We start from the raw sequence: 26,071 nt of genomic DNA on the forward strand, positions 1-26,071 counted from the left end.
GCCCCTGTACAAGTCCTTGGTGAGGCCCCACCTGGAGTATTGTGTTCAGTTTTGGAGGCCGTACCTTGCGAAGGATGTTAAAAAAAATGGAAGCGGTGCAAAGAAAAGCTACGAGAATGGTATGGGATTTGCGTTCCAAGACGTATGAGCAGAGACTTGCTGACCTGAACATGTATACCCTGGAGGAAAGGAGGAACAGGGGTGATATGATACAAACGTTCAAATACTTGAAAGGTATTAATCCGCAAACAAATCTTTTCCGGAGATGGGAAGGCGGTAGAACGAGAGGACATGAAATGAGATTGAAGGGGGGCAGACTCAAAAAGGATGTCAGGAAGTATTTCTTCACGGAGAGGGTGGTGGATGCTTGGAATGCCCTCCCGCGGGAGGTGGTGGAGATGAAAACAGTAACGGAATTCAAACATGCGTGGGATGTGCATAAAGGAATCCTGTGCAGCAGGAATGGATCCTCAGAAGCTTAGCCGAAATTGGGTGGCGGAGCAGGTGGGGGAAGAGAGGTTGGTGGTTGGGAGGCGAGGATAGTGGAGGGCAGACTTATAAGGTCCGTGCCAGAGCCGGTGATGGGAGGCGGGACTGGTGGTTGGGAGGTGGGAAGTACTGCTGGGCAGACTTGTACGGTCTGTGCCCTGAAAAAGGCAAGTACAAATCAAGGTAAGGTATACACATGAGTTTATCTTGTTGGGCAGACTGGATGGACCATGCAGGTCTTTTTCTGCCGTCATCTACTATGTTACTATGTAAGTGATTAGCCGTGGTATTCAGTAGTATTATCTGGATAATCACTGACCGGGCCCAGTAACAAATGGACATTGGGGGAGATCATAAGGTCATTGATTCAGTGATCCGATTCTGAAAAAATTACTCCCCCCCACCCCCCCCAACACACAAATGCATCACCATGGTCCGGTTTGTAACAGTCTTATGTGAATTGATTCTTGTCTAATATCTGGATTTTCTGACCCATTTAGTACCCTTTGCACTGAACAATATATACTAATTAAGAGTATGAGCCACATGAGGACTCTGCAGCTCTTCTTTCTGTCATAGTGATCTGCTTGTCCCAGGATTACCAGGTGAAGTAATGAGTTGGTGGCTACAGGCTGCCCATCTTCACTGGGGAGCTCTCTTGGTTTGGGAGCACCTTGCCACTGGAGCTCAGAGCCGTTCAGAAGGCTCTGCAAGCTTCAGAATGTTCTGCATGGGCTCCCAGTCTGAGTTTTGTCGGATAGTATGACAGCAGTCTCTTACATCAACAGGTGTGCATTCTAATTGTTCACTGCACTCTCAATACTTATCAGCAAGTTGGAGGAAAAAGCCTCAACAAACTCTATTCTTTTAGGCACACAGCTGTTAAATTCAAGGAGCTCTTGCTGTCATAGGCAAAAAAACCTCCATCTACTATTTAACTTTTTCAGTCCATGTAATGAAATATAAAAACTTATCTTTTCAGGATGCCCAGCATATTCCCACTGTCTACGGCTGACTATGGCCAAAGTTTCGAAACTTCCTCGGGGTCCATGGCAGGTATTGTTCACTCTTACGGCAATCTGGTCCACTGAAGACTTGGTTACTTGGACCCCTTAATAACTTTACTATTAAGAACAAAACCTATTCCTTGAGTCATCAATGAAAATCTTGGGAGTCACAATAGATCGTTTCCTCACCCTTGAAAACCAAGTCTCTAAGTTGACTTCGAGTGTCTTTCACTCACATTGGAAGCTAAAGAGATTGAGGCCATTTTTCTCTAAATCTTTCATACTTTGGTTCAATCACTTGTCCTCACCAATTTCAACTATTGCAATTCCATCTATACTGGAAAAATATTGCTGCTTGCTTTACAAAAGCCGCCACTCTTTTTTATGAGCTACATTGGTTACCAATAAGAGAGAGAATATCTTTCAAATTATGCGTTTTTATTCACCAAATCCTATTTGGTCAAACCCCATCATATATGAATAATCTTATTGAATTATCCCCCTAGTAATGCTGTTTCATCATCTTGGGGTCCTTTTACTAAACTGCGTAGAAAAATGGCTTGCGGTAGTCTAAGCGCGGGTTTGGGGCGCGCCGATCCATTTTTCAGTGCACCTATAGGCCTTTTTTTTAATTATTTTTTGCTGAAAATGGACATGTGGCAAAATCAAAATTGCTGTGTTTCCATTTTTGGTGTACGACCTTACAGCCAGCCATTGACCTAGCGGTCAAGACTCAACGCAGTATCTGGGCGGTTATGACCTGTGTGCGTCAAATGCCACTTAGCGCACGTCCGTAAATAAAAATTATTTTTCAGATGTGCGTATCAGATGCATGCCAGGGCCCTCTAGACAATATTTTGTTTTTCATTTCCCTATCTGTAAAAATGTGGTATATAAAAAAAAAAGTCACTCTGCTAACAAGGCACCAAAATTTGGAATTCTCTTCCTAAATCAATCAAATTTATAGAAGATTACCTAACTTTTAGAAGTCTTCTAAAACACACATTTCTTCAGTCTGGCCTTTTTGAATACAATGAATTCTATTTGAATTTTACCCACACCCTTTTCTTTAATCTTGTTTCCCATCTAGTCCTGCCTAATTATGCTCTCACGTACCTACCCTTAATTACTTGTTTGTCCTTGAGATAGTCTAAATCCCTGGTTACTTACTGCACATGCATTAATTTGATTCTTGAAGTTATTGTAATTTGTGTTCTGTACATTATGTTTTATTCACTTTATTGTTTGTTTGTAAGCCACATTGAACTTGAGTCTATTTTGGGCTAATGTGGGGTATAAATGTCATGAATGAATGAAAAAAAAAATAAAAAAAAATTTTTGCCATTCTATTGATACATGGTAGCATACTTTGTATTAACTACATCGTGGCCCTCTGAAAAATACTAGGAAAGTCCCCTAAGAGTTCCTGCAGAGTTTTTGCATCCAACATATTTTTGCAATTAATGCAAATTAGGTGTCAAACTTTAGCATACCTTGGTCAATAGGCACCTAAATTAATTGTTTGCTTTGGTGTTTAATAATGAAGATGTTGATATCGGCAATTTGTAGCCTATCATTTAAAAAAAAAATCACAGGAGCTGAGGATTTGGAAGGTGGCTAGTGTAACACCAATTTTTCAAAAGGGGCTCTGTTGTAGTTCAGGAAACTAGAACAGTGAGCCCGATAAATAATAAAGCATTTCTACACTGCTGTAACCAAAAAAAAGTTCTAAGCGGTTCACTTTAAGAAAAAATGGAAAAAAACATCCGTGAATCACACAATAAAATCCAGGTTTTTAGATTCTTTCTAAAAGACTGATAGGAAAAGGCATGATAATCAAACATATAAACGGCAAGTGACCGACTCACCTGCAAATGCGCAGTAGAGACTTCCCTCTCTGTCCCGCCCTCGCGTCAAGACGTGATGACGTCAGAGGGCGGAACAGAGAGGGAAACAGAGTCGGAGTCACTGTCGGACGCTGCCGCCTGCAAACGAACATCGCGCGCACCAACCTCCACCTTCCCCCCCCATCCCCGCCGCCACTCCTGCCCTCCTCCGTATCAGGCCCCTTGCACTGACCTGACAGCGCCTCTCACCTCCGTGTGGAAGCGCTGCAGGCCTGGCACGGAGGGGGGAGGGAGCGGCGGCAAGGAGGGTAGCTGGAAATCTCGCCTGTTTTTACGGGCTTAACGGCTAGTAACAAATAAATCTTGCCAAAGTTTAGGGGCTTGATAAGCCAACATTTCATGAATCGTTATTTTCTTACAGCCTTTAACAGAGTGAAAGGTGAATTATTTATAATTCTCCCAGTCCTAATCATAGATACAAACTGAAAATTTTCCAATATATAATCAGGACAACCACCATCTAAGATCTTGAATTTTTTTTTTCAAAGCAATCCTGGTTTCTAAAGCAAATGTAATCTCATAATATACCTTGAGATCTTGTTAAACTTATTCAAGGAAAAAAATAAGCATACTGGACAAAATAGTTGAAGCTCTAAAATTTAAAAAATAAAATTACTGACCATATAAATAGACAGAGCTTAATGGGATTGAGTCAGCATGCATTTAGCAAAGGCAAGTCTTGCCTTACAAATGTATTGTATTTTTTAGAAGTTACAAACAAACACATGGATAATGGTGAGCCAGTTGGTATAATAGTGTATTTGAATTTTCAGTAGGCCTCATGAAAGACTCCCTAAGAAAATTTTCCTTCCAAACTGACTAAAAGACAGAAAATGGAGAGTAGGAATAAATGGACAGTTATCCATATGGCAAAGGGACTGTACTGCCAAAGGGCTGGTGCTAGGGTTTCTGGTGTACCCCCCCCCCCCCCCCTGCTTATTAGTTGGCATCCCCTACCTATCCAGCATCTCCTCGCTCCTTTTCTCCTCTCAATGGGAACAATTAGGACTATTGTGTTTTAGGGATGTTATGCAAGGGGGAAGGGTTAAGAATTTTGAAACTTTGAGCGCCATGTATGCTCTTCCTGATGGAGACTTTTTCTCCTACTTACAAATTCAGCACTATGTAGGTACTTTGGATTGGCAGCGTGAAGACCCTCAAAAAAGGGAAAGCTTGGAAAATTTATGGGTCCTGTTGCGCAGAGTGCCCAGGCCAATGTCTGTGATATATAGATATATTAGGGGATGAGATCCCAGGCCATTTAGTTTCCAAGGGGCTTGGGAGACAGATTTAAATTGTAGATTTTCTGGCCAAGAATGGGAAACAATTTGTGGAGAGGTTCAAAAAGCTTCTATGTGTGTGTTGGTGCAGGAAAATGCTTATAAGGTCCTCACCTGATGGTATTATACACCTGGTCGGCTGAAGCGGATATATCCTAGTACATTTGATGTTTGTTGGAAGCGTAGGTCTCAAACGGGTACATTCCTACATATATGGTGGTCCTGCCCCCCCGGACAGGGCCGCGCTGATGCGGTAAGCGAGGTAAGCGCCGCAGGGGGGCGCTTGCCTTCGAGGGGCGCCACTGCCCTGCCGTCCGTCTGCTCACTTGCAAAATCTTTCACCTGAACTTGTGATTCTCCTGTCTCCGCTGCCCTCCCCTTTTCATGCAAAGGAGCAGTATTAATTGAGGCAGGCACGCTCTTCAAGTTACGTGAGAATACAACCAGATTGCTATTTATGCTTCGTTTTGGGGCTAGCTCCTCAGTCAGGGTGAGTTTCAGAGCTTGAAACAGCAAATTAAAGAGAACCTGAAATTTTAAAAGTGCTAAAAATAAGTTTTAAAAGTATTTGCCTTAAATCTAATTGCAGAATTCAGGTGCTGGGAGTCTGTACTTGGTTGTCATATGCTCAGATTTGTTTAAATCATATGCAAATTAGTCCGGTGTTTTTCACTAAACATTCCCATGAGTGTCTGTATGTTAATCTGCATTCAAATAGAGCTCTCTGATTGGATGATCAGCTTCTGTTAAGAAATCTGCCCGGGAAGTGAACAGAGTGAGAGCTGTCCTTTGCCAAGAGAGACATCCAGCTGTGACTTCCTGTGTTTGTTGACTGAAGTTATAAAAGAGTGCCTGATTGTGGTAAATGAGAAAATATAAGTGAAAAGAGATTGATGGCGATTGAAGTTTCTCTAGTGAGAAAAGGATCTGAATATTTCAGGATTACTTGAAGTTTATGAAGAATAGAAAAGGGTGAATTTCAGTTTAAGAGTGTTTAAATCCTATAAGCTATATAAAGGCTAGGTAGATTTAAGTGACTGTAAGCAAGGAAACCTTAATATTTGATCTGAAATAAATATTTGATCTGAGAGAGTTGATCAGAGATAAATGTTTGATCTGAATTATATCCTTTGGTGCAAAGGAGATTAGAATGCAATAGAGTATTTCTTTCTGTTTACCAGTACAGTCAAATAATTCCATTCCACTTAAATAATTTTTTGTTATATATATGAGGGAGTAGTATCTGGATTTATTGTAAATCAAATTGATTCCATTCACAGGAATTCATATTCACCTTCATGCATTCATCCGATATTATCTTTTAAGGATGAAGTTTTATTTTATGTTCACTCTGTCTCTTGTGAGCTGAGCACAGTTAGTTTCCTCGGCTGGCACGATTACATATTAGAGGTATTTTGATACTGTGTGAAGTTTTACCACAGACGGGTGACATATATAAAACATTCTCCTTGGATAGGATGTGATATGTGAAAATACATTTTGCTTTAATGAAATTGCTAAACTTTAGAGTCAGAGACTTATCATGAGGGATACATACAGTGCTATTTTTTCCTGAGGTCCGGCTTACTTGCCTGCTCCCTTCTGTTCCTGCTCTGCTGGACGGGGGGGGGGGGCACCAACCGATAGTCTGCAGGGGGGCACCAGAGACCCTAGGCACGGCCCTGCCCCCGGATATTGCCATTCTGGCAGGGATTCATGAAAGCATTAGTAATTATGATGGGAACATCATTAATGTGTAGTCCCTCAGTTTGCCTCTTGGGTTTACATAATGAGAGGGGCTCTTGGGAAAAGGGTAAACTGATGCGTTGGGGGTTGGCAGCAGCTAAATGTCTTATAGTGCTGCATTGGAAGAAAATGGACCCCTTGATCCTGGGAGTTTGGAAGTGCAAGCTAGGATAGTTGATACAGATGGAATGCCTTACAGCATATCGGAGGGGAAGGGCTTTTACAACATAAAAGGGCATGGGATAGATTTCAACAATTCTTAGCGCATATCTGACAAGGAGGGGAGAAGTGAGGCATGAGCTCTGTTGGGGTGAGAGGGGGAGGTCACACGGGGGGGGGAGAGGGAGACTGTCCTGAAGAAACCATGGGGCATTCTCATGACGCAGTGTAGTATGAGGTGGATGGGGGGGGGAATAAATAACAATAACATAAAAGTTTGTTTGGCTGTACATGAATACGTTTCGAGGAACAAGGCTAGCATGATTAAGGCTGGGGCGCATGTATAGGTGGTATGTATTTCATGGTTTTGTAACCCATATAACATATTTATTTATTTATTGCATTTGTACCCTACATTTTCCCACTTATTTGCAGGCTCATTGTGGCTTACATAGTACCGTCAAGGCGTTTGCCCAGTTGGTTGATAACAGATACAAGGTTGTATAGTGATCGTATGAGTTATAAGTGGAGAGTCGCAAGGGATGAAGATTGCTTGTTGTCCAGTACGATTATAGTCAAGCAGTGTTGCTGGGTGAAGAGGTTTAAGTGGGGTCATTGGTCCCTGTGACTGTAGCAGTGGGAAAATTGTGTTTACTTTGTGTATGTTGGAAGTTTACAAGTACAATAAAAATTTAAAGATTAAAAAAAAAAAAGAAATCATTGTGACATATATGCAACAATAGGGGAAATCAGGAGGCAGGGGAGAAACTTTCACATCACTGTACATTGTAACTGTATTCAACCCATGTGCTGAAGTATTGATTTCCACCATATTACTCCTGTCACAAAATAATTGTATTTATGCTACTCTTCACCATTTTTACCTTTTGTTTTTTGTTTCTCTTATAGAGAATATTAAGAAAAATAATTTACTTTTTTTTTATTTTTACAATAGATTCGAGCAGCTAACCTCAGTGGTGACTGTTCACTTTGGAATGAAATATCAAGATTTAAATTTGGATTAAAACAGCACCATCAGGTAAATATGCAACAGATTGTAAATAGTAATTGCTGGGTCAAAACTAATCTGAACTTCATTTAATACAGTTACCACCCCACCCTACCTTTGTATTTAAACCATTTTTCCAATTTAAAAATTAAATGGTTGATCACTTCATTCTTCTTGCTGTCCTTTGCTCTCTTGGCTTTTCCTTGGCCAAACATCTGGATTTTCTCTTACCTCTCATTACAACAATCATGAGGGTTTTTTTTTTTTTTTAATATATATTTCTGCCAACATAAAGTCAAACTCAAAGCAAGTAGATTTCAGCATGTTTGAAATCCATCAAAAAAAATCACGTTCACATAAAAATTCTCCCCACATCACCTTTCAGATTTCCTGAAATCTGCGTAAATCCACTGGACATTTATCTGTTACTTCAGTGCAGTAAGTTTGCTTGTTGATCATTCATAACACATTATACAGTTTTGTCCAAACTGAGACAAAAAAAGATGAGTGAATGGAAACTAGTTCCCTGGGTGAACCAAATATCTGAGCAGTCATCAGAGAATAATTCAATCCAATTAAAGAACTTAATTGTGCAACAGTGCACATCTCCTTTTGCTGAGGAGCCATCCTTCAAAAACATTTAACAGATGAATTCAAGTGAGTGAGAAAACATCTCTCTGATTATGTGATTAAGATTAAGATGTAATCTTAAATGTCAGACTGGACCAGAGGGATTCATTTTTTGTTTTTCCTTTGTCAGGATCTAGGTTCATACAGCCATGGAAAAGTCAATTCTGGCCCGAAAACTGAGTTATGTAGGAGTTAACCCCTATCCCTTTTATTCTATAACCTTAGCTCCTAAATGTAAGTGTCATTTGTGTACTAAAATTATGGAATACTAGCACTTACACATGTGAACATATGTACACAAGTGCTGGTTAGGCACTTAGTAGTATTCTGCAAACTTGGGTGCCGATGATCAGAAGCCCTTTGCTGTTCCAAACGGCACTCTAAAAATAGCGCTGGAGCAGCAAAGGTCTATAATGACCCTATGATCAGAGCTAATAGCATGCAAATTTAGGCACGCTATTAGCTGTGATCATAAGGGTAAAGTGCGGGAGGATTGTGCCTGAGCATGCGCTCAGGTGCAATCCTCCCACACTAGTTTGACAAGTCCAGGTTGTCAAAAGCTGTCAAACGCAGGAGATGGAGGTCCGTGGGACCCCCCAGACCTCCGCCATCCCTTTGACTCTGGTGGCTTAGTGACACCCCAAGCCTCCCCCCCCCCCCCCATAGCGACACAGTCATATGGTAGGGAAGCCCTGCCCTTCCCAGTACATCATAGGGTGCGTTGGGCGGGGCTTCCCTACCATATTGAATGCAGTGCTGGAAGAGGAGGGGGTGTGCTACTCCATCCTCCATCACAGTGGGAGAGGGAAGGCTGCTAGACCACCAGTTGGGGGAGGTTGGGTTGGGTTTGCAGCCCACTGGACCACCAGGGCTTTTTTAGAGGTGTGGAGGGGTTAGAGGTTTTGGAGATCCACTGCATCTCTGTCGTGGCCCCCCCCCCCCCCCCCCCCCGCCCCTGTATCGGAGAGACACAGCCCCCGTGTCACTGGCTTGCGGTGGGGGGGGGGGCTTGGTTAAGGTTGCCTGGGGAGACAGGGGGCCTGCTTGCGTGCAGATGCATGCTGGACAGAGCTCCTCATTCCTCCGCAATGATCTGTAAACCCTAATGCCAGCAATAGCAGTGTGCTAGTTTGGCACGCTGCCCACTGAGCATTGGGGAGGAATACTAATGTCCCTGTTTAGCAAGCATTTGCATGCTATTAGCGTTCGGAGCAGTGAGCGTGTTGCTGCATATGCTCACGGGTTCTGATCATGGGACACAAGCAAACGCGTGTGCTAGTCAGGCGCTAATGGCCTCTAGCGCCAGCATTTGCTTTTGATTATCTGGGCTTTAATGCAAACTCACATAGGGCCAGATTCTGTAAATGGCATCTAAAATATAGATGTGCCCCCAAAAAAGCAGTTGTATTCTAAAAATCGGGCCTAAAGTTAAGCATGGTTTACAGAATAGTGCATTGGTTTGGAAAATATGCCTACATTTAGGCGCGGCCATTTACGCTACTGAAAACTTGGTGTATACCCATGCCTAAATGTAGGTGCTTTCCCCTGAATTCTAAAACCGTGTGTGTAAATTAGAGTAACGCCCCTGACACGCCCACACTCCTCCCATGGCCGTGCCCCATTTTCAGGTTCACTCACTTCTTTTTAGAATACGCCTAAAAAGCGCGTGCAAATTCCAGTGGTTGCCAGTTAGTGATAGTGAATGGTTATTAGCCAGTTATCACTGATTGGCTTATTACTCAATTAAGGTGTGTGTAAATTAGATGCGTGCCCAATTTAACGTGCACAACTCGTCATGCTTTTTGTAAAATCCAGGGATAGCATGCAACTGCATGGGGGGGTATACATGGATACAGCATGGGCAGGTCACACACGTAACTTATACAACACTATAAGTTACACACTAACTTATATGCACTCACATTTACACCTGCCCTTTACGTGGCGTAAATATTAGCGCCTAAACATTGGTATGAATTGCGGACTTGCACTGTATTCTGTAATGGAATCTAGGTATACAGATACCATTGGAATTCACACTTGCAGGCTTATTTTCGAAAGAGAAGGACGCCCATCTTCTGATTTGTGTCGACACAAATCGAAAGATGGACGTCCTTCTCACAGGGTCGCCCAAATTGGTATAATTGAAAGCCAATTTTGGGCGTCCCCAACTGCTTTCCATCGCGGGGACAACCAAAGTTCCCGGGGGTGTGTTGGAGGCATAGCAAAGGCGGGACTTGGGCGTGCCTAACACATGGGTGTCCTCGACCCATAATGGAAAACAAAAGGGTGTCCCTGACAAGCATTTGGACGACTTTACCTGGTCCTGTTTTTCTTACGACCAAGGCACAAAAAGGTTCCTGAACTGATCAGATGCCTACCGGAGAGAATCGGGGATGACCTCCCCTTACTCCCCCAGTGGTCACTAACCCCCTCCCACCCGCAAAAAACATCTTTCAAAATATGTCGTGCCAGCCTCAAATGTCAGTATGCAGGTCCCTGGAGCAGTTTTAGTGGGTGCTTACACTTCAGGCAGGCGGACCCAGGCCCCCCCCCCCCCCCCCCCCCACCTGTTACGTTTGTGGTGGTAAATGTGAACCCCCCAAAACCCACTGTACCCACATGTAGGTGCCCCCCTTCACCCTTAAGGGTTATGGTAGTGGTGTAGAGTTTTGGGTTCTGGGTTTTAGGGGGAGTTTGGGGGGCTCAGCACACAAGGTAAGGGAGCTATGTACCTGAGAGCATTTTATGAAGTCCACTGCAGTGCCCCCTAGGGTGTCCAGTTGGTGTCCTGGTATGTCAGGGGGACCAGTGCACTACGAATGCTGGCTCCTCCCACGACCAAAGGGCTTGCATTTGGACGTTTCTGAGATGGGTGTCCTTGGTTTCCATTATCGCTGAAAATCAGAAACAACCAAGTCTAGGGACGACCATCTCTAAGGACGACCTAAATTTCAAGATTTGGGCGTCCCCGACCGTATTATCGAAATGAAAGATGGGCGTCCATCTTATTTTGATAATATGGTTTTCCCCGCCCCTGCATCGGGACGTTCTGCGAGGACGTCCTCAGCAAAACTTGGGCGTCCCTTTCGATTATGCCCCTCCTTGTGTCCTGCATTTTGGCACCCAAATTTAGGACACCTTTATAGAATTGCTCTCTCTATAGTAATATAGTAAACGTTGGCAAATATCTGTTCAGTCCATCCAGCCTACCCACTGAATGTGAGCACTTTTTGTGAAAGGAAGCTAGTTAGCATTTTAAATTTATCACTCAATGGAAACCGAATTTTCTCCGAGGACAAGCAGGCTGCTTGTTCTCACGACTGGGGGTGACGTCCGCGGCAGCCCCCACCAACCGGAAAAGGCTTCGCGGGACGGTCGGCACGCAGGGCACGCCCACTGCGCATGCGCGGCCGTCTTCCCGCCCATGCGCGACCGCTCCCGCCAGTTCCTTTTTTTACGCGTCTGGAGAGAGTTGTGCTTTGCCGCTCTCTCTGTTTTCAGCCGCCGGATTTTCGATCGCGTTTACGCGGATCGGTGCTTTTTTCTCTTAGTTTTTTGTTACCGCCGGTTTCTTTTTTCAAAAAAAAAAAAAAACCTTGAGCGTGTGGAGCACGCGCTCCCTTTTTTCCCTCGTTTCCAGCGGGGACGCCGCGTTGCGGCCTAGTGTCCGCACGGTCGTTTTCTTTTTTCGAGGTGTGATTTCAGCCACCATTGACGACTTTGACTTCGCCGACGCGATTTTTCCGTCGATGTCCTCGAAGGTCCCGAGTGGATTTAAAAAGTGTGGTCGCTGCGGCCGGCCGATCTCGCAGACTGACACCCACGCTTGGTGCCTCCAGTGCCTCGGGCCGGAGCACAATATCAAGTCGTGTTCCCTGTGTCTCGGTCTCCGGAAACGGACTCAGGTTGCGAGGCAAGTTCTGCGGGACCGTCTTTTTGGAACTTGCGCCGGCCCCTCGACGTCGACCTCGACGGCATCGGTATCGACGCCCGGTCCTTCGGTACCGGTATCGATGCCCGAGACATCGGCACCGATGGCATCGACCCCAGGAGAACAGGTCCCGTCGGCCCGCCGGTCCGCTGGCGAGGGTAGAGGTGAGCGGCCGCGTGGGCAGTCGGCCCCGGTCACTCCCTCAGCCCGTGGCCCACGGGACCGAACCCTGTCTGACCCGGCTCCTCGGGACCGAGGGGGATCGTCCTCCTCCTCCTCCATACCTCCCGGCGCCGGTGACGCGCATCGAAAGAAAAACAAGAAGCGTCGTCACCGGTCGCCCTCGGTGCATCCGGACATCGGAGAGGAGGCGACGCCGAAGCGTCATCGTCGAGAGGAGAGGTCCCCGCCGGTTGTGGAGGTACCGACGCGTCAGGGTTCCGGCACCTCGGTGCCGTCTCCTGGCCCCCATCAGCTTCTGGCACCGACACCCTTACCGGCCCCACCGCCTTTCCCGGCAGCGGGCCTGGACGAGTGCCTCAGAGCCATCCTTCCGGTGATCCTGGAAGGGCTGATGCGCCAGGCTGTGCCGGCGCCGGGGGTGCTTGCGCCCTCGGCGCCGATGTCTGTGGCGCCGGCGAGCTCTAGCCCGGCGCCGGGGCCGTCGACACCGCCGCCGCTTGCGGCGCCGGTCTCGACCGCCACGCAGGTGGAGTCCCCGTCGATGGAGGGAGCTCCGTCCCTGCCGGCGCGGGAGTCCACCGCTCGACGACACCGAGACCTCGGTGCCTTGACGTCGAGCCGGGCCCGGTTCAGGACTCAGCTACACGAGCTTATGTCCGATACCGAGGATGAGGCCTCGTGGGTTGAAGAGGAGGACCCTAGATATTTCTCCTCAGAGGAGTCTGTGGGCCTTCCCTCGGACCCCACGCCTTCACCGGAGAGGAAGCTCTCACCTCCTGAGAGTCTCTCCTTTGCCTCCTTTGTGCGGGATATGTCTATTAGCATTCCCTTTCCCGTGGTCTCTGTGGAAGAGCCGAGGGCCGAGATGCTCGAGGTCCTCGACTATCCATCACCACCTAGAGAGTCCTCCACGGTACCGCTGCACAATGTCCTCAAGGAGACACTGCTTCGGAACTGGGTGCGACCGTTAACTAACCCCACCATTCCCAAGAAAGCAGAGTCCCAGTACAGGATCCACTCTGACCCAGAGTTAATGCGGCCCCAATTGCCCCATGACTCGGCGGTCGTGGATTCTGCTCTCAAGAGGGCACGGAGTTCGAGGGATACCGCCTCGGCGCCCCCGGGGCGGGAGTCTCGCACTCTGGACTCATTTGGGAGGAAGGCCTACCAATCCTCCATGCTCGTGACCCGCATCCAGTCATACCTGCTCTATATGAGCATCCACATGCGGACTAATGTGCAACAACTGGCGGACCTGGTCGATAAGCTCCCGCCGGAGCAGTCCAGGCCTTATCAGGAGGTGGTCAGGCAGCTGAAGGCGTGCAGAAAGTTCCTGTCCAGGGGTATCTATGACACCTGTGACGTGGCATCTCGTGCTGTGGCCCAAGGTATAGTGATGCGCAGGCTCTCATGGCTGCGTGCCTCTGACCTGGACAACCGCACCCAGCAGAGACTGGCCGACGTCCCTTGCCGGGGGGGATAACATTTTTGGTGAGAAGGTCGAGCAGCTGGTGGACCAACTGCATCAGCGGGAAACCGCTCTCGACAAGCTCTCCCACCGGGCGCCTTCAGTTTTTCCCGGGCCCGGCAGGCTGTACCCTATTCTTTTGCAAAGCGTAGGTACAACCAGCCGGCCCGAAGGCCTCGTCAGGCACAGGGACAGCCCCAGCGCGCTCGTTCCCGTCAACAGCGTGCGCCTAAGCAGCCCCCTGCGCCTCCACAGCAAAAGCCGGGGACGGGCTTTTGACTGGATCCATGGGAACATAGCCGCCCTCAAAGTGTCCGTACCGGACGATCTGCCGGTCGGGGGGAGGTTAAGTTTTTTTTCACCAAAGGTGGCCTCTCATAACCTCCGACCAGTGGGTTCTCCAAATAGTGCGGTGCGGATACGCCCTGAATTTGGCCTCTCTGCCACCAAATTGTCCTCCGGGAGCTCAATCCTTCAGCTCCCATCACAAGCAGGTACTTGCAGAGGAACTCTCCGCCCTTCTCAGCGCCAATGCGGTCGAGCCCGTACCACCCGGGCAGGAAGGGCAGGGATTCTATTCCAGGTACTTCCTTGTGGAAAAGAAAACAGGGGGGATGCGTCCCATCCTAGACCTGAGAGGCCTGAACAAATTCCTGGTCAAAGAAAAGTTCAGATGCTTTCCTTGGGCACCCTTCTGCCAATGATTCAGAAAAACGATTGGCTATGTTCCCTGGATTTAAAGGACGCATATACTCACATACCGATACTGCCAGCTCACAGACAGTATCTCAGATTCCGCCTGGGCGCACGGCACTTTCAGTATTGTGTGCTGCCCTTTGGGCTCGCCTCTGCCCCACGAGTGTTTACCAAGTGCCTCGTGGTGGTAGCGGCCTACCTACGCAAGCTGGGAGTGCACGTGTTCCCATATCTCGACGATTGGCTGGTCAAGAACACCTCGGAGGCGGGAGCCCTCCGGTCTATGCAGTGCACTACTCGACTTCTGGAGCTGCTGGGGTTTGTGATAAATTACCCAAAGTCCCATCTCCAGCCAACACAGTCTCTGGAATTCATAGGAGCTCTGCTGAATGCCCAGACGGCCCAGGCCTACCTTCCCGAAGCGAGGGCCACCAATCTCCTGGCCCTGGCTTCGCAGACCAGAGCGTCTCAGCAGGTCACAGCTCGGCAGATGTTGAGACTTCTGGGTCATATGGCCTCCACAGTTCATGTGACTCCCATGGCTCGTCTTCACATGAGATCTGCTCAATGGACCCTAGCTTCCCAGTGGTTTCAAGCCACCGGGGATCTAGAAGATGTCATCCGCCTCTCCACCAGTTGCCGCACTTCACTGCTCTGGTGGACCATCCGGACCAATTTGACCCTGGGACGTCCATTCCAAATTCCGCAGCCCACGAAAGTGCTGACGACGGATGCATCTCGCCTGGGGTGGGGAGCTCATGTCGATGGGCTTCACACCCAGGGTCTGTGGTCCCTCCAGGAAAAGGATCTGCAGATCAACCTCCTGGAGCTCCGAGCGATCTGGAACGCACTGAAGGCTTTCAGAGATCGGCTGTCCTACCAAATTATCCAAATTCGGACAGACAATCAGGTTGCAATGTATTACGTCAACAAGCAGGGGGGCACCGGATCTCGCCCCCTGTGTCAGGAAGCCGTCGGGATGTGGCGTTGGGCGTGCCGGTTCGGCATGCTCCTCCAAGCCACGTACCTGGCAGGCGTAAACAACAGTCTGGCCGACAGACTGAGCAGAGTCATGCAACCGCACGAGTGGTCGCTCCATTCCAGAGTGGTACGCAAGATCTTCCGAGAGTGGGGCACCCCCTCGGTGGATCTTTTCGCCTCTCAGACCAACCACAAGCTGCCTCTGTTCTGTTCCAGACTTCAGACACACGGCAGGCTAGCGTCAGATGCCTTTCTCCTTCATTGGGGGACCGGCCTCCTGTATGCTTATCCTCCCATACCTTTGGTGGGGAAGACCTTACTGAAGCTCAAGCAAGACCGCGGCACCATGATTCTGATAGCGCCCTTTTGGCCCCATCAGATCTGGTTCCCTCTTCTTCTGGAGTTGTCCTCCGAAGAACCGTGGAGATTGGAGTGTTTTCCGACTCTCATTTCGCAGAACGACGGAGCGTTGCTGCACCCCAACCTTCAATCCCTGGCTCTCACGGCCTGGATGTTGAGGGCGTAGACTTCGCTGCGTTGGGTCTGTCTGAGGGTGTCTCCCGGGTCTTGCTTGCCTCTAGGAAGGATTCCACTAAAAAGAGTTACTTTTTCAAGTGGAGGAGGCTTGTCGTTTGGTGTGAGAGCAAGGCCCTAGAACCTCGTTCTTGCCCTGCACAGAACCTGCTTGAATACCTTCTGCACTTATCAGAGTCTGGCCTCAAGACCAACTCAGTAAGGAATCACCTTAGTGCGATTAGTGCTTACCATTATCGTGTGGAAGGTAAAGCCATCTCTGGAGAGCCTTTAGTCGTTCGATTCATGAGAGGCTTGCTTTTGTCAAAGCCCCCTATCAAGCCTCCTACAGTGTCATGGGATCTCAACGTCGTCCTCACCCAGCTGATGAAACCTCCTTTTGAGCCACTGAATTCCTGCCATCTGAAGCACCTGACCTGGAAGGTCATTTTCTTGGTGGCAGTTACTTCAGCTCGTAGGGTCAGTGAGCTTCAAGCCCTGGTAGCTCATGCTCCGTATACCAAATTTCATCACAACAGAGTAGTGCTCCGCACCCACCCAAAGTTCCTGCCGAAGGTGGTGTCGGAGTTCCATCTTAACCAGTCAATTGTCTTGCCAACATTCTTCCCCAGGCCGCATACCCGCCCTGCTGAACGTCAGTTGCACACATTAGACTGCAAGAGAGCATTGGCCTTCTACTTGGAGCGGACACAGCCCCACAGACAGTCCACCCAATTGTTTGTTTCTTTCGACCCTAACAGGCTAGGGGTCGCTGTCGGGAAACGCACCATCTCCAATTGGCTAGCAGATTGCATTTCCTTCACTTACGCCCAGGCTGGGCTGGCTCTTGAGGGTCATGTCACGGCTCATAGTGTCAGAGCCATGGCAGCGTCAGTGGCCCACTTGAAGTCAGCCACTATTGAAGAGATTCGCAAGGCTGCGACGTGGTCATCTGTCCACACATTCACATCACATTACTGCCTCCAGCAGGATACCCGACGCGACAGTCGGTTCGGGCAGTCGGTGCTGCAGAATCTGTTTGGGGTGTAAATCCAACTCCACCCTCCAGGACCCGAATTTATTCTGGTCAGGCTGCACTCTCAGTTAGTTGTTCTTCGTAGGTCAATTTCTGTTGTACCCTCGCCGTTGCGAGGTTCAATTGACTTGGGTTCTTGTTTTGAGTGAGCCTGAAAGCTAGGGATACCCCAGTCGTGAGAACAAGCAGCCTGCTTGTCCTCGGAGAAAGTGAATGATACATACCTGTAGCAGGTGTTCTCCGAGGACAGCAGGCTGATTGTTCTCACCTACCCTCCCTCCTCCCCTTTGGAGTTGTGTTTCATATTTTATTGCTTGTCATTCAACTGGCGGGAGCGGTCGCGCTCGGGCGGGAAGACGGCCGCGCATGCGCGGTGGGCGTGCCCTGCGTGCCGACCGTCCCGCGAAGCCTTTTCCGGTTGGTGGGGGCTGCCGCGGACGTCACCCCCAGTCGTGAGAACAATCAGCCTGCTGTCCTCGGAGAACACCTGCTACAGGTATGTATCATTCACTATACATGCAAAATGTGGGAGATATTCACACGTGTTCAGGACCATTTGAAATTGAGAGATGATTTTGGGAATTCTGTTGCAGAACTGCGTGGGTGAATTGGAACTGTAAAGTGAAGATGGGAGTAGCCAGAGTAAATTTATGCTGAAAATGGAAACGCCTGCAGCAATGCTGAAATCAAGTTATGACTTGTATGTCAATCTGTGTGTCATTAATTTTTCTTTAAGAATGTTCTAGTATTTATGTTTACAGAACTTGTATAAAACGCATGAAGGGGCATTTATGATATGCCATCCAAGTCCAGTTGTAGACTTTTTGCTGAAAATGTCTAAAATTCTCATCCTGAATTTACCAATTTTCAAACTGGAAAAAGGCCCACAATTTCTTAAGTGTACTAGTTAAAGTGAGGTATGGACCTGGGTTACTTTCTCTGCAGTTCACTGCACTGAGCACTAGCCTATGTCTTAAACTGTCACACAGCCTGGTGTACTGTTACTGTCACATCTTGGGGGTGGGAGAGGGTCAGTGACCACTGGGGGATTAAGCAACAGAGTGGGGGTGGGGATTCATGCCTTAATCTCTCCAGTAGTCAGATGGTCAGGGTACCTTTTGCGACTTAGTCATACTTGAAACAGGTCCAGATAAAAAGTTCCCAATTTTTACCCTAGACATTTTTATCTTGTTTCATTAACCCTGGAAAGCATCCAAATTCTGGGCCTGTCCAAAACAACCCCATGCGATTTAAATAAACTGCAGAGAAAAACGTCTCGAGTTTTGAAAATCACGACTTGGACATTTTCCCATGAAAAATGGCCATCTGCTACTTTGTTCTGCTTTTGAGATGTTTCTTATGGCCCTCTGCTTCTTTTGAGACGTTTTATAAAATGAGCTCCATAGTCTAAAGACTATAGTTACGATTTTTTTAATTGATAGTGGCTTAATCAGAGTATGTATAATCTCAGCAGTGAGCTAGTTAAAATGTCATTGGCTGACTAGTCACCAACTTGTATGAGCTCTTCATTTTGAACAAAGGGCTAGGAGGAGGAACATCTAACCAATAAAAACCAAATTCTATCAGTATGACTTTGTCAGTTTGATGGTGTAAAATATATAAACCCGATGGTATTTATTAACGTGCTGTTCCTCAACCTGGCCCTTTGTTCATCCTGCATCTGCAGTGTTTCTCCCAGCCTCTTTGATATTTTTTCATTGATTACTCATTTTGCCTGGTCCTCTGAGACAGGGAAAGAGCGAAAGGAAGAAAGAAATCACTAATGATGAAAACAGCAATAAAACACTTGTACTACATGAAGCAGTTAAAAAGCAGATTATCTGTCAATGTTCTTGTATCTTTCTACACTAGATGATTTGAAATTTTGGCCATCCAATATATTTGAAATAAAGACTATATATCTTCTAAATGAGGCAGGGAATCCAGAAACATTTCTTTACCTTACTGAGAATCCCAAACAGCGAGAGAACTAAACCTGCTTCAGCCATCAGGAGGTATTCTGATAGAGCCTGAGGTGTCACATAAAAGCAAGAAAATAGACTGCCTTCTAGGTTTACCTGTTTGGGGAACGCAAGGTTCACATCCCACTCAGTTTGTGGATAAATAACTTGAAGTCTCTTCTGGGCATGCTTTGATGCCATTCAGGCTGTAGAAGACCAGAACAGACTGCTCACAGGTGAGTATTAACACAAACATTGCTTGTGGAAAATTGTGGGAGGAAGTAAAGTGAATGCAATTGACTTTTTAAGTACCCCTTTGATTTATTTATTTATTTTTTATTTATTTATTTATTTTGCAGTATTATAGGTTAGTGTGTTGGCAATACAAGTCACACTGCATTGGGATTCTCTATTGCAGGTGCTAAACTTTTTGTGACTTTTTTTTTTTTTTGAAGCATTTAGGGTCCTTTTACTAGCTGCAGTAAAAAGTGGCCTGCAGTAGTGAGGGTGCATGATTTTGGCACGTACTGGGCCATTTTTTAATTCGGTTCGGAAAAAAGGCTTTTTAAACGGGGGCAGTAAATGGCCATGTACTAAAATTAAAAGTAGTGCGTGGCTATTTACTGCCTGAGCTCTCACCACCACCCATTGACCTAGCAGTAAGGGCTCAGGTGCTACATGCGCGGTAGTCGTGCAGTGCACACCAATGTGGCCACACTGCCGATTAGCGCCGGGAATGTCTCCCGCGATAGAAAATAGAAAAATATTTTTTTACCATGGTAAACAGCCTGCACCAACTTCACGCGCTACCCTGCGATAGTGCCAATTTGGCGCGTGCTACCCATGTCTTAGCCCTACTGCCGCTTTGTAAAAGGGTCCCTTAATTTTCCAATTAAGAAACATAAATGATGTTGGTACTGTAATTGAAGATCAGCTGGTCTACCTAGTTGCCCATTTGTACTTGCTTTCTTTTTCTGCCACAGTTCCTACTTAAGTCGCTGGTCTTCGCTATTCATCGCACTTCAATTAAGGTTCTTTCATATCTGCCTCAAGCATACTGGAATTCTATCACTGTTGAAACATGAATTTGCTTTATTACAATTATTTATCAGAAGATAGGTCTTTTGAGTCTTCTAAATGTGTATATTTAAAAAATCAGTCCTATGTTTGGATCAATATAAATGATAATAACTTGTGCGTGTCCCCCAGATTGCCTTCATATGCATCCTAAGTTCTTGCCTGGTAGGGTTGAATTTCTATTTTAACCAGTCAGTTGCCCTTCCAACATTTTTCCCAAAGCCATATGTGCACAAATTTGTATTTGTTTTATTAACAATTATTTATATCCCATCAATCACTTACTTAGCCTCATATAATTTGGATTGCAAAATAGTCTTTACTTTTTGTCTCGTGCAAACTGAGGGGTCCTTGTACTAAGGTGCACTGAAAAATGGTTTGCGGTAGTGTAGATGCAAGTTTTGGGCACGCGCCAGTCCATTTTTCAGCTCACCTGGAAAAAAAGCCGTTTTTTAAATTTTTACCAAAAAAGGGCGTGCGTCAAAATCAAAATTGCTGCACGTCTGGGTCTGCGACCTTACCGCTAGCCATTGACCTAGCAGTAAAGTCTCATGTGGTAATGACCTACGCGCGCCAAATGCCACTTGGCGTACATACAATACGCACGGCCGAAAACAAACATTATTTTTAGGACGCATGCCAAAAATGAAATTACCGCAAGAGCCACACAGTAGCTGGGCAGTAACTCCATCGGCGCACGTTGGGCACGCGTAGAGCCTTATGCAGCTTAGTAAAAGAGCCCCTGAAACCCTTCAAAAATCCAGCCAATTTTGTTTCTTTTGGCTTACTAGATCTAGCATTGGCTAAGTGCATGCTTTTAATTGGATAGCAGATTGTACCATTCTGTTATGTCGAGGCACTTGACTGGAAGAGACAATTGGAGCTTAGTGTTGGAGCCACTATGTGGCCTATCTGACAGCAGCCTCCATGGATGAGATTTTCAAGGCTGCAATGGGGAGTTCAGTCCACATATCTGTATCACATTACTATCTGGATAGAGACTCCCTGTGTGGTAGTAAGTTTGATCAAACTGTCTCCCGTGTTACTTAAAAGTACTGAATGACTCCTTGTTAACAAAATAAATTATTTGTTGGTTTTCTTGTTTTGTGGTAACCCCTTTTTATGTTCATGTTACAATAAACGATAGCACATCTTATCGAGTGCCTATCCATCTCTGTATATATGCCTGTGTATGTGCATGTTCAGCTAGACAGATGAAAATACAGGCAGGCAGAGATGGGGAGCCTTTAGGATAGTAGGAAGCCTAGGCACCACCATTTCAAGAAAATTAAAAACCAGCTCTGGCAGCTCCAAAGCCTTTCTCCCCCTCTCACACTGTCTCCCTTCCCCAAAGACAGATGCCTACTGAAGTTGGGACCAATCTAAGGCCCAGTAGTGATGATGGTAGCAGTAGGAACAAGATGTTAAGACATGAGGCTCATCTCCCAGTGCCAGATTCTGCCCTTTCATGGTTTTTGTAGAAGAGGAAAATGAACTGACAGCTTCATGCATCTTAACAACCTGCCCTTTTTAATACCACCAACACCGGGCCATGGACCAGCTCCAGATTTTGTAAATTTCTGTCTTTTGGAAAGAAGAAAATATTTGGGGGGGCTTGGAGCTGCCATTCCTGGTCTTCAGTTTTCATCATGCTTGGAATTGTAAGAATTTATCCCATACTACATAGAGGTATCTTGCCATAGTAATAATACAAAGAAAACAATGTAATTTTCCAATCAAAATCTGTATTCATTTGATCTTACATAAGTACATAAGTATTTTCATACTGGGGCAGACCAAAGGTCCGTCAAGCCCAGCATCCTGTTTTCAACAGTGGCCAATACAGGTCACAAATACCTGCCAAGATCCCCAAAAGTACTAAACATTTTATATTGCTTATCCCAAAAATAATGGATTTTCCCCCAAAAAGTACTAAACATTTTATACCGCTTATCCCAGAAATAATGGATTTTTCCCCAAGTGCAATTTAATAATTCCTGTCAAGGACCGAATCACTTTTAAAATTTGCACTCTGGTGCATAAAATCATCTACGGTGAAGCCCCAGCATATATGGACACCATAATCAACTTGCCACCAAGGAACTCTCACAGATCAGCTCGTTCGTACCTAAATCTCCATTACCTAGTATATAGTGGCCTCAAGTACAAGACCACCTATGCATCCACCTTCTCCTATGTTAGCGCTCATTTGTGGAATGATCTACCTAAATTGATGAAACTTACTCCTGATCACCTGACCTTCAAAAAACGCCTCAAGACCTTTTTATTTGGAAAAGCTTACGCTCAAATCCCGCCTAGCATCTCTTACTTCTGAACTGTCTCTGTGAAGGCGTCATATTGATCAGCACTACTCTCTCTTTTTCTCTTCTTTGCTTTTACCCTTTCTCTCTTACACTTGTAAGAAATTGATTGATTGCTGACTTGATGTATGTTTTTTCCAGACTGTTGTAAGCCACATTGAGCCTGCCCGTGGGTGGGAAATTGTGGGATATAAATGCTATAAATAAATTAATTAAATAATGATCTATGGACTTTTCCTTTAGGAAGCCAGACAAACCTTTTTTTAAACCCTGCTAAGCTAACCGCCTTTACCACATTCTCCAGCAACGAATTCCAGAGTTTTTTTTTTTTATGTGAATAGGGCTGAGCACGCAATGCTTTGAAAGTCTTTCCCAAAGTTTGCTTCATGGCTGGAAACACTTTGGTACCCTTTTGGTTAGTTAGCATAGGTATAGATAAAGCTAATTATTTCAACATAAATGTAGTTTTCCTTTTTATTTTTGAACCAGCTATAGACAAATCCTAATCCTTATTTAACTGTTACAAAAAGCTTTGTTACATGTATATTTACAAACATACCCTGTACTGGAACCTTTTTTTTTTTTTTTTTTTTTCAGGTCTGTGTACGAGACAGAGCACTTCGTTCAATTTTGGCTGTTCGAAAAATTAGCAAAGAAACTGCAGAGAAGGCAGTAGATGAGGTTTTTGATTCTTGTTTCAATGATCATGAACCATTTGGAAGGATCCCACATAGTAAAAAAGATGCAAAATATGCTTTTAACCATTTTCAGAATCGGGACCGATATTATTCAAATTTATAAAAGAAATATTAACTTATCTATGATTAAAGGAACATTACAAAGTGATGAAAGGGCAGGATGGGGCACTCTTATAATCAGAATTAGATTAACATTTCAAATGGGCAGGTTATTGCAATCAAATTCATTAAGTTAAATAATTATGAATTTTATGAGCAAGAAAACTTTTATGTAATAAGACTGCCTCGTATCTGTTTCAACATTTAGCAAAATTTGTTTATCAGAAACCATGGAAAAATTTGATACAGAGCAATATTGTATAACTGTAGCAAAGATTCGCTTTAGAAATGATAGCTGTGCCCTTCGATGTAATAAATACCATTTTCATGGACATATCATTTTTATATAAATATATTGTACAAAGGAATTTTAAAAAGCCTATATGGTTTTTACCCAGATTCAAGAACACTTGTTGTACAGCATGCTATTCTGTGGTTAATGTTTTCATTTTTGAGAACTGGTAAGGTTGATGCTTTTTGTCAATAATTTACTTTTTTCACCTTTGAAACAATAGTTCAAATCCATTTTAGATCAGAACTGATATAAATTTAATGGATGTATCCAGTTGTTGTGGGAACATCTTTAGTCCTGTTATCAAACTGTCAAGAGCAGGAGGTTGTCTTGGTTCACAGCTCTAAGAATCATATGCTGGATAGTGTAAAATAAAGGAACAATAGAAGGGTTCCTTGAGGACAATTTTCTTGCTTTTATACTTTACTGTTGTGCTTAGTTTTTTTTTTTTTTTGCATTCTATACAAATCTAATCCATCATATATTGAGGCTATCTTGGTGATATAATTGATATGGCACAACTACCTCGACTGGTATTTATAAGATAACACATACCAAATGAAAACAGTATATAGTCTTGTGAGCATTTGATTGCCAAAAAGTGTATAATTTTAAAGTTTACTCTGCCACAAATGTTTGTTAATTATGTTGCGTGACTGAGACAGGAGGATCCATTAATTTTATTCTTTTGTACCCTTAACTATTCAAAATTAAATAATTTTCTTATCAAGCAGAACTAAATGTATTTTCTTATTTCATGTATTACTCTAAACTGATCACGTGCCAGTTAATAAGAAGTGTAATTGAAAATCTGTGCTCTTTAAAATCTTCTCTCAAACCCTTTCAAGGACTTGCTCTATGTATTGAAGAACTAGCTAAAACTGAAATATGGTGGTGGTCAGCCTTATGGTCTTAGTAATTAATGATAAACAAGCAAGAGGCCTAATTTTAAATGTGAGCTGAGGGTATGCTCATATTTCTTGGGATAATCATATTGTTAAACTGTTTGATGAAGTATCTAATTCCTAACCAAGGTCAGCACTAGCAGATCACCTTGTAAGTAGTTTATAATAAAGCTGTATCTTTTTGTCTTGCTAACTGGAGGATGACTGCATTATCTAGCCATATGTAGAATGGAAAGGAAATTACTGGAGATTCTCTGATGGATTTCAGTGCTTAAGGAAAAGGCAGGCACTGTCAAAGTACTACAAAAATGTCAATCAAAACTTGGTAGACTTCATCCACACTTCACTCCTTAGCCAGATCGTGCCACACACACTTTCCTCCAGATTCTGTATATGGCGCCTTTGTTCGAACCTTTCAGATGTACATGCAAATAAATTGGATAATAAGCTCTGAATCATCAATAATTGTATGCTTAATGCCAATTATTGATAATTGGCACTCATTAAAATTTGCACATGCATCTGGATGCACGCAGTTCTAGAAACACATCTAACTCCCATGGCACTTATCTCAAAAGGAGGGTGTGGCCATGGGCATGTCAGGGCATTCCAAAAAGATACATGTGGAATTACAGAATACTGCTTAACAACACTTAACTTGGGAGCCAGCATTTATACCAGGTTTTAGCAGGCATAAGTCTGGTTCCCAAAAGTTAGTTGTGGGATCCACACTAAATGCTATTCTATATAAGGTGCCTGTCCTTTATAGAATATTGCTTAATGTTCTGTTTTTTTTCATCACCTAAGTTTTGGTGCCATTTATTGAATTCTCTCCTTTATCCTTCTTCCTCTTTCCCCTAAGATGGACATTACTTCTCAAGCAGGACTCCACCACTTTCTCTCCTTTTCTCACTCCCTGCCCTCCCCCCCCCCCCCCCCCCCCCCCCAGGCCAAACCTCACTCCATGCCCTTCTATACCCTTTCCCTCTATGGTGATGTTGTGAAGTTATTTCCTTCTTTTTCTTAAGCTGGACCCCACCATTTTCTCTTTCTCTCCACCTACTTCAAGGTTACTGCTGTAGGGATATTGCCTGTCTGTACCTATGCTAGCCACACTGAACCACATTATAAACCACACTGTCATGGATTCCTTTTTGTATTGCATCTTAGACTTTAACAGTCAAGGACATGGTGTTTGTGTGAGAAGACTGAATCTGTCTTCATTATTTGTGTGAATATGGGGCCTGGGACCTTCCATGTTATGTTCAGGCCTAAAGGAGCTTGAATGCAACAGTATATATACAGCAGCCTAAACCAGGTTTCATGGTAAAGACCATCCTGGCTTGTACTATGTCCATCCACACCTCATACCATGGCAATTCAATCGCCACGGGAACATTAGAATTTGGTTGGTCCAGCCAGAATCAATGTATCCAAATTATACTATCAAAGAACCCTTTTATGTGTTCAGAAATTATCCATGTAACACTGATCAGTATCTATCTACAGGGGTTTCAAACTATAATGGGGGGCTTTTCCCATTCTGAGTTGTGATGTAAGCTGTGCTCAGAGAAGAGACTAGGTACCAGAGATGGAGAAAGATGCTCACAAGGGAGTGACAGCCTGCTAGAGTTATAAAACGTGATCTCAGTAATTCAAGTGAGCACAATAACATTGGGT

At 45.0% G+C, this 26,071-nt stretch overlaps 1 protein-coding gene across 2 annotated transcripts in view; it reads left to right on the plus strand.

The window, feature by feature from the left end:
* ATP23 (ATP23 metallopeptidase and ATP synthase assembly factor homolog) overlaps positions 1–24,239 on the plus strand; it is a 71,382-nt gene extending 47,143 nt beyond the window's left edge. For both annotated transcript variants that reach the window (XM_030216605.1, XM_030216606.1), the window contains 2 exons: positions 7,544–7,627; positions 22,995–24,239. In XM_030216605.1, the coding sequence (XP_030072465.1) occupies positions 7,544–7,627; positions 22,995–23,198 (288 nt within the window). In that variant the 3' untranslated portion in view covers positions 23,199–24,239. The remainder of the gene's footprint in view (positions 1–7,543; positions 7,628–22,994) is intronic.
* Positions 24,240–26,071: the final 1,832 nt, after the last annotated feature.

The sequence above is a fragment of the Microcaecilia unicolor genome, chromosome 10, assembly GCF_901765095.1.
Source record: "Microcaecilia unicolor chromosome 10, aMicUni1.1, whole genome shotgun sequence".
Classification (NCBI taxonomy): Eukaryota; Metazoa; Chordata; class Amphibia; order Gymnophiona; family Siphonopidae; genus Microcaecilia; species Microcaecilia unicolor.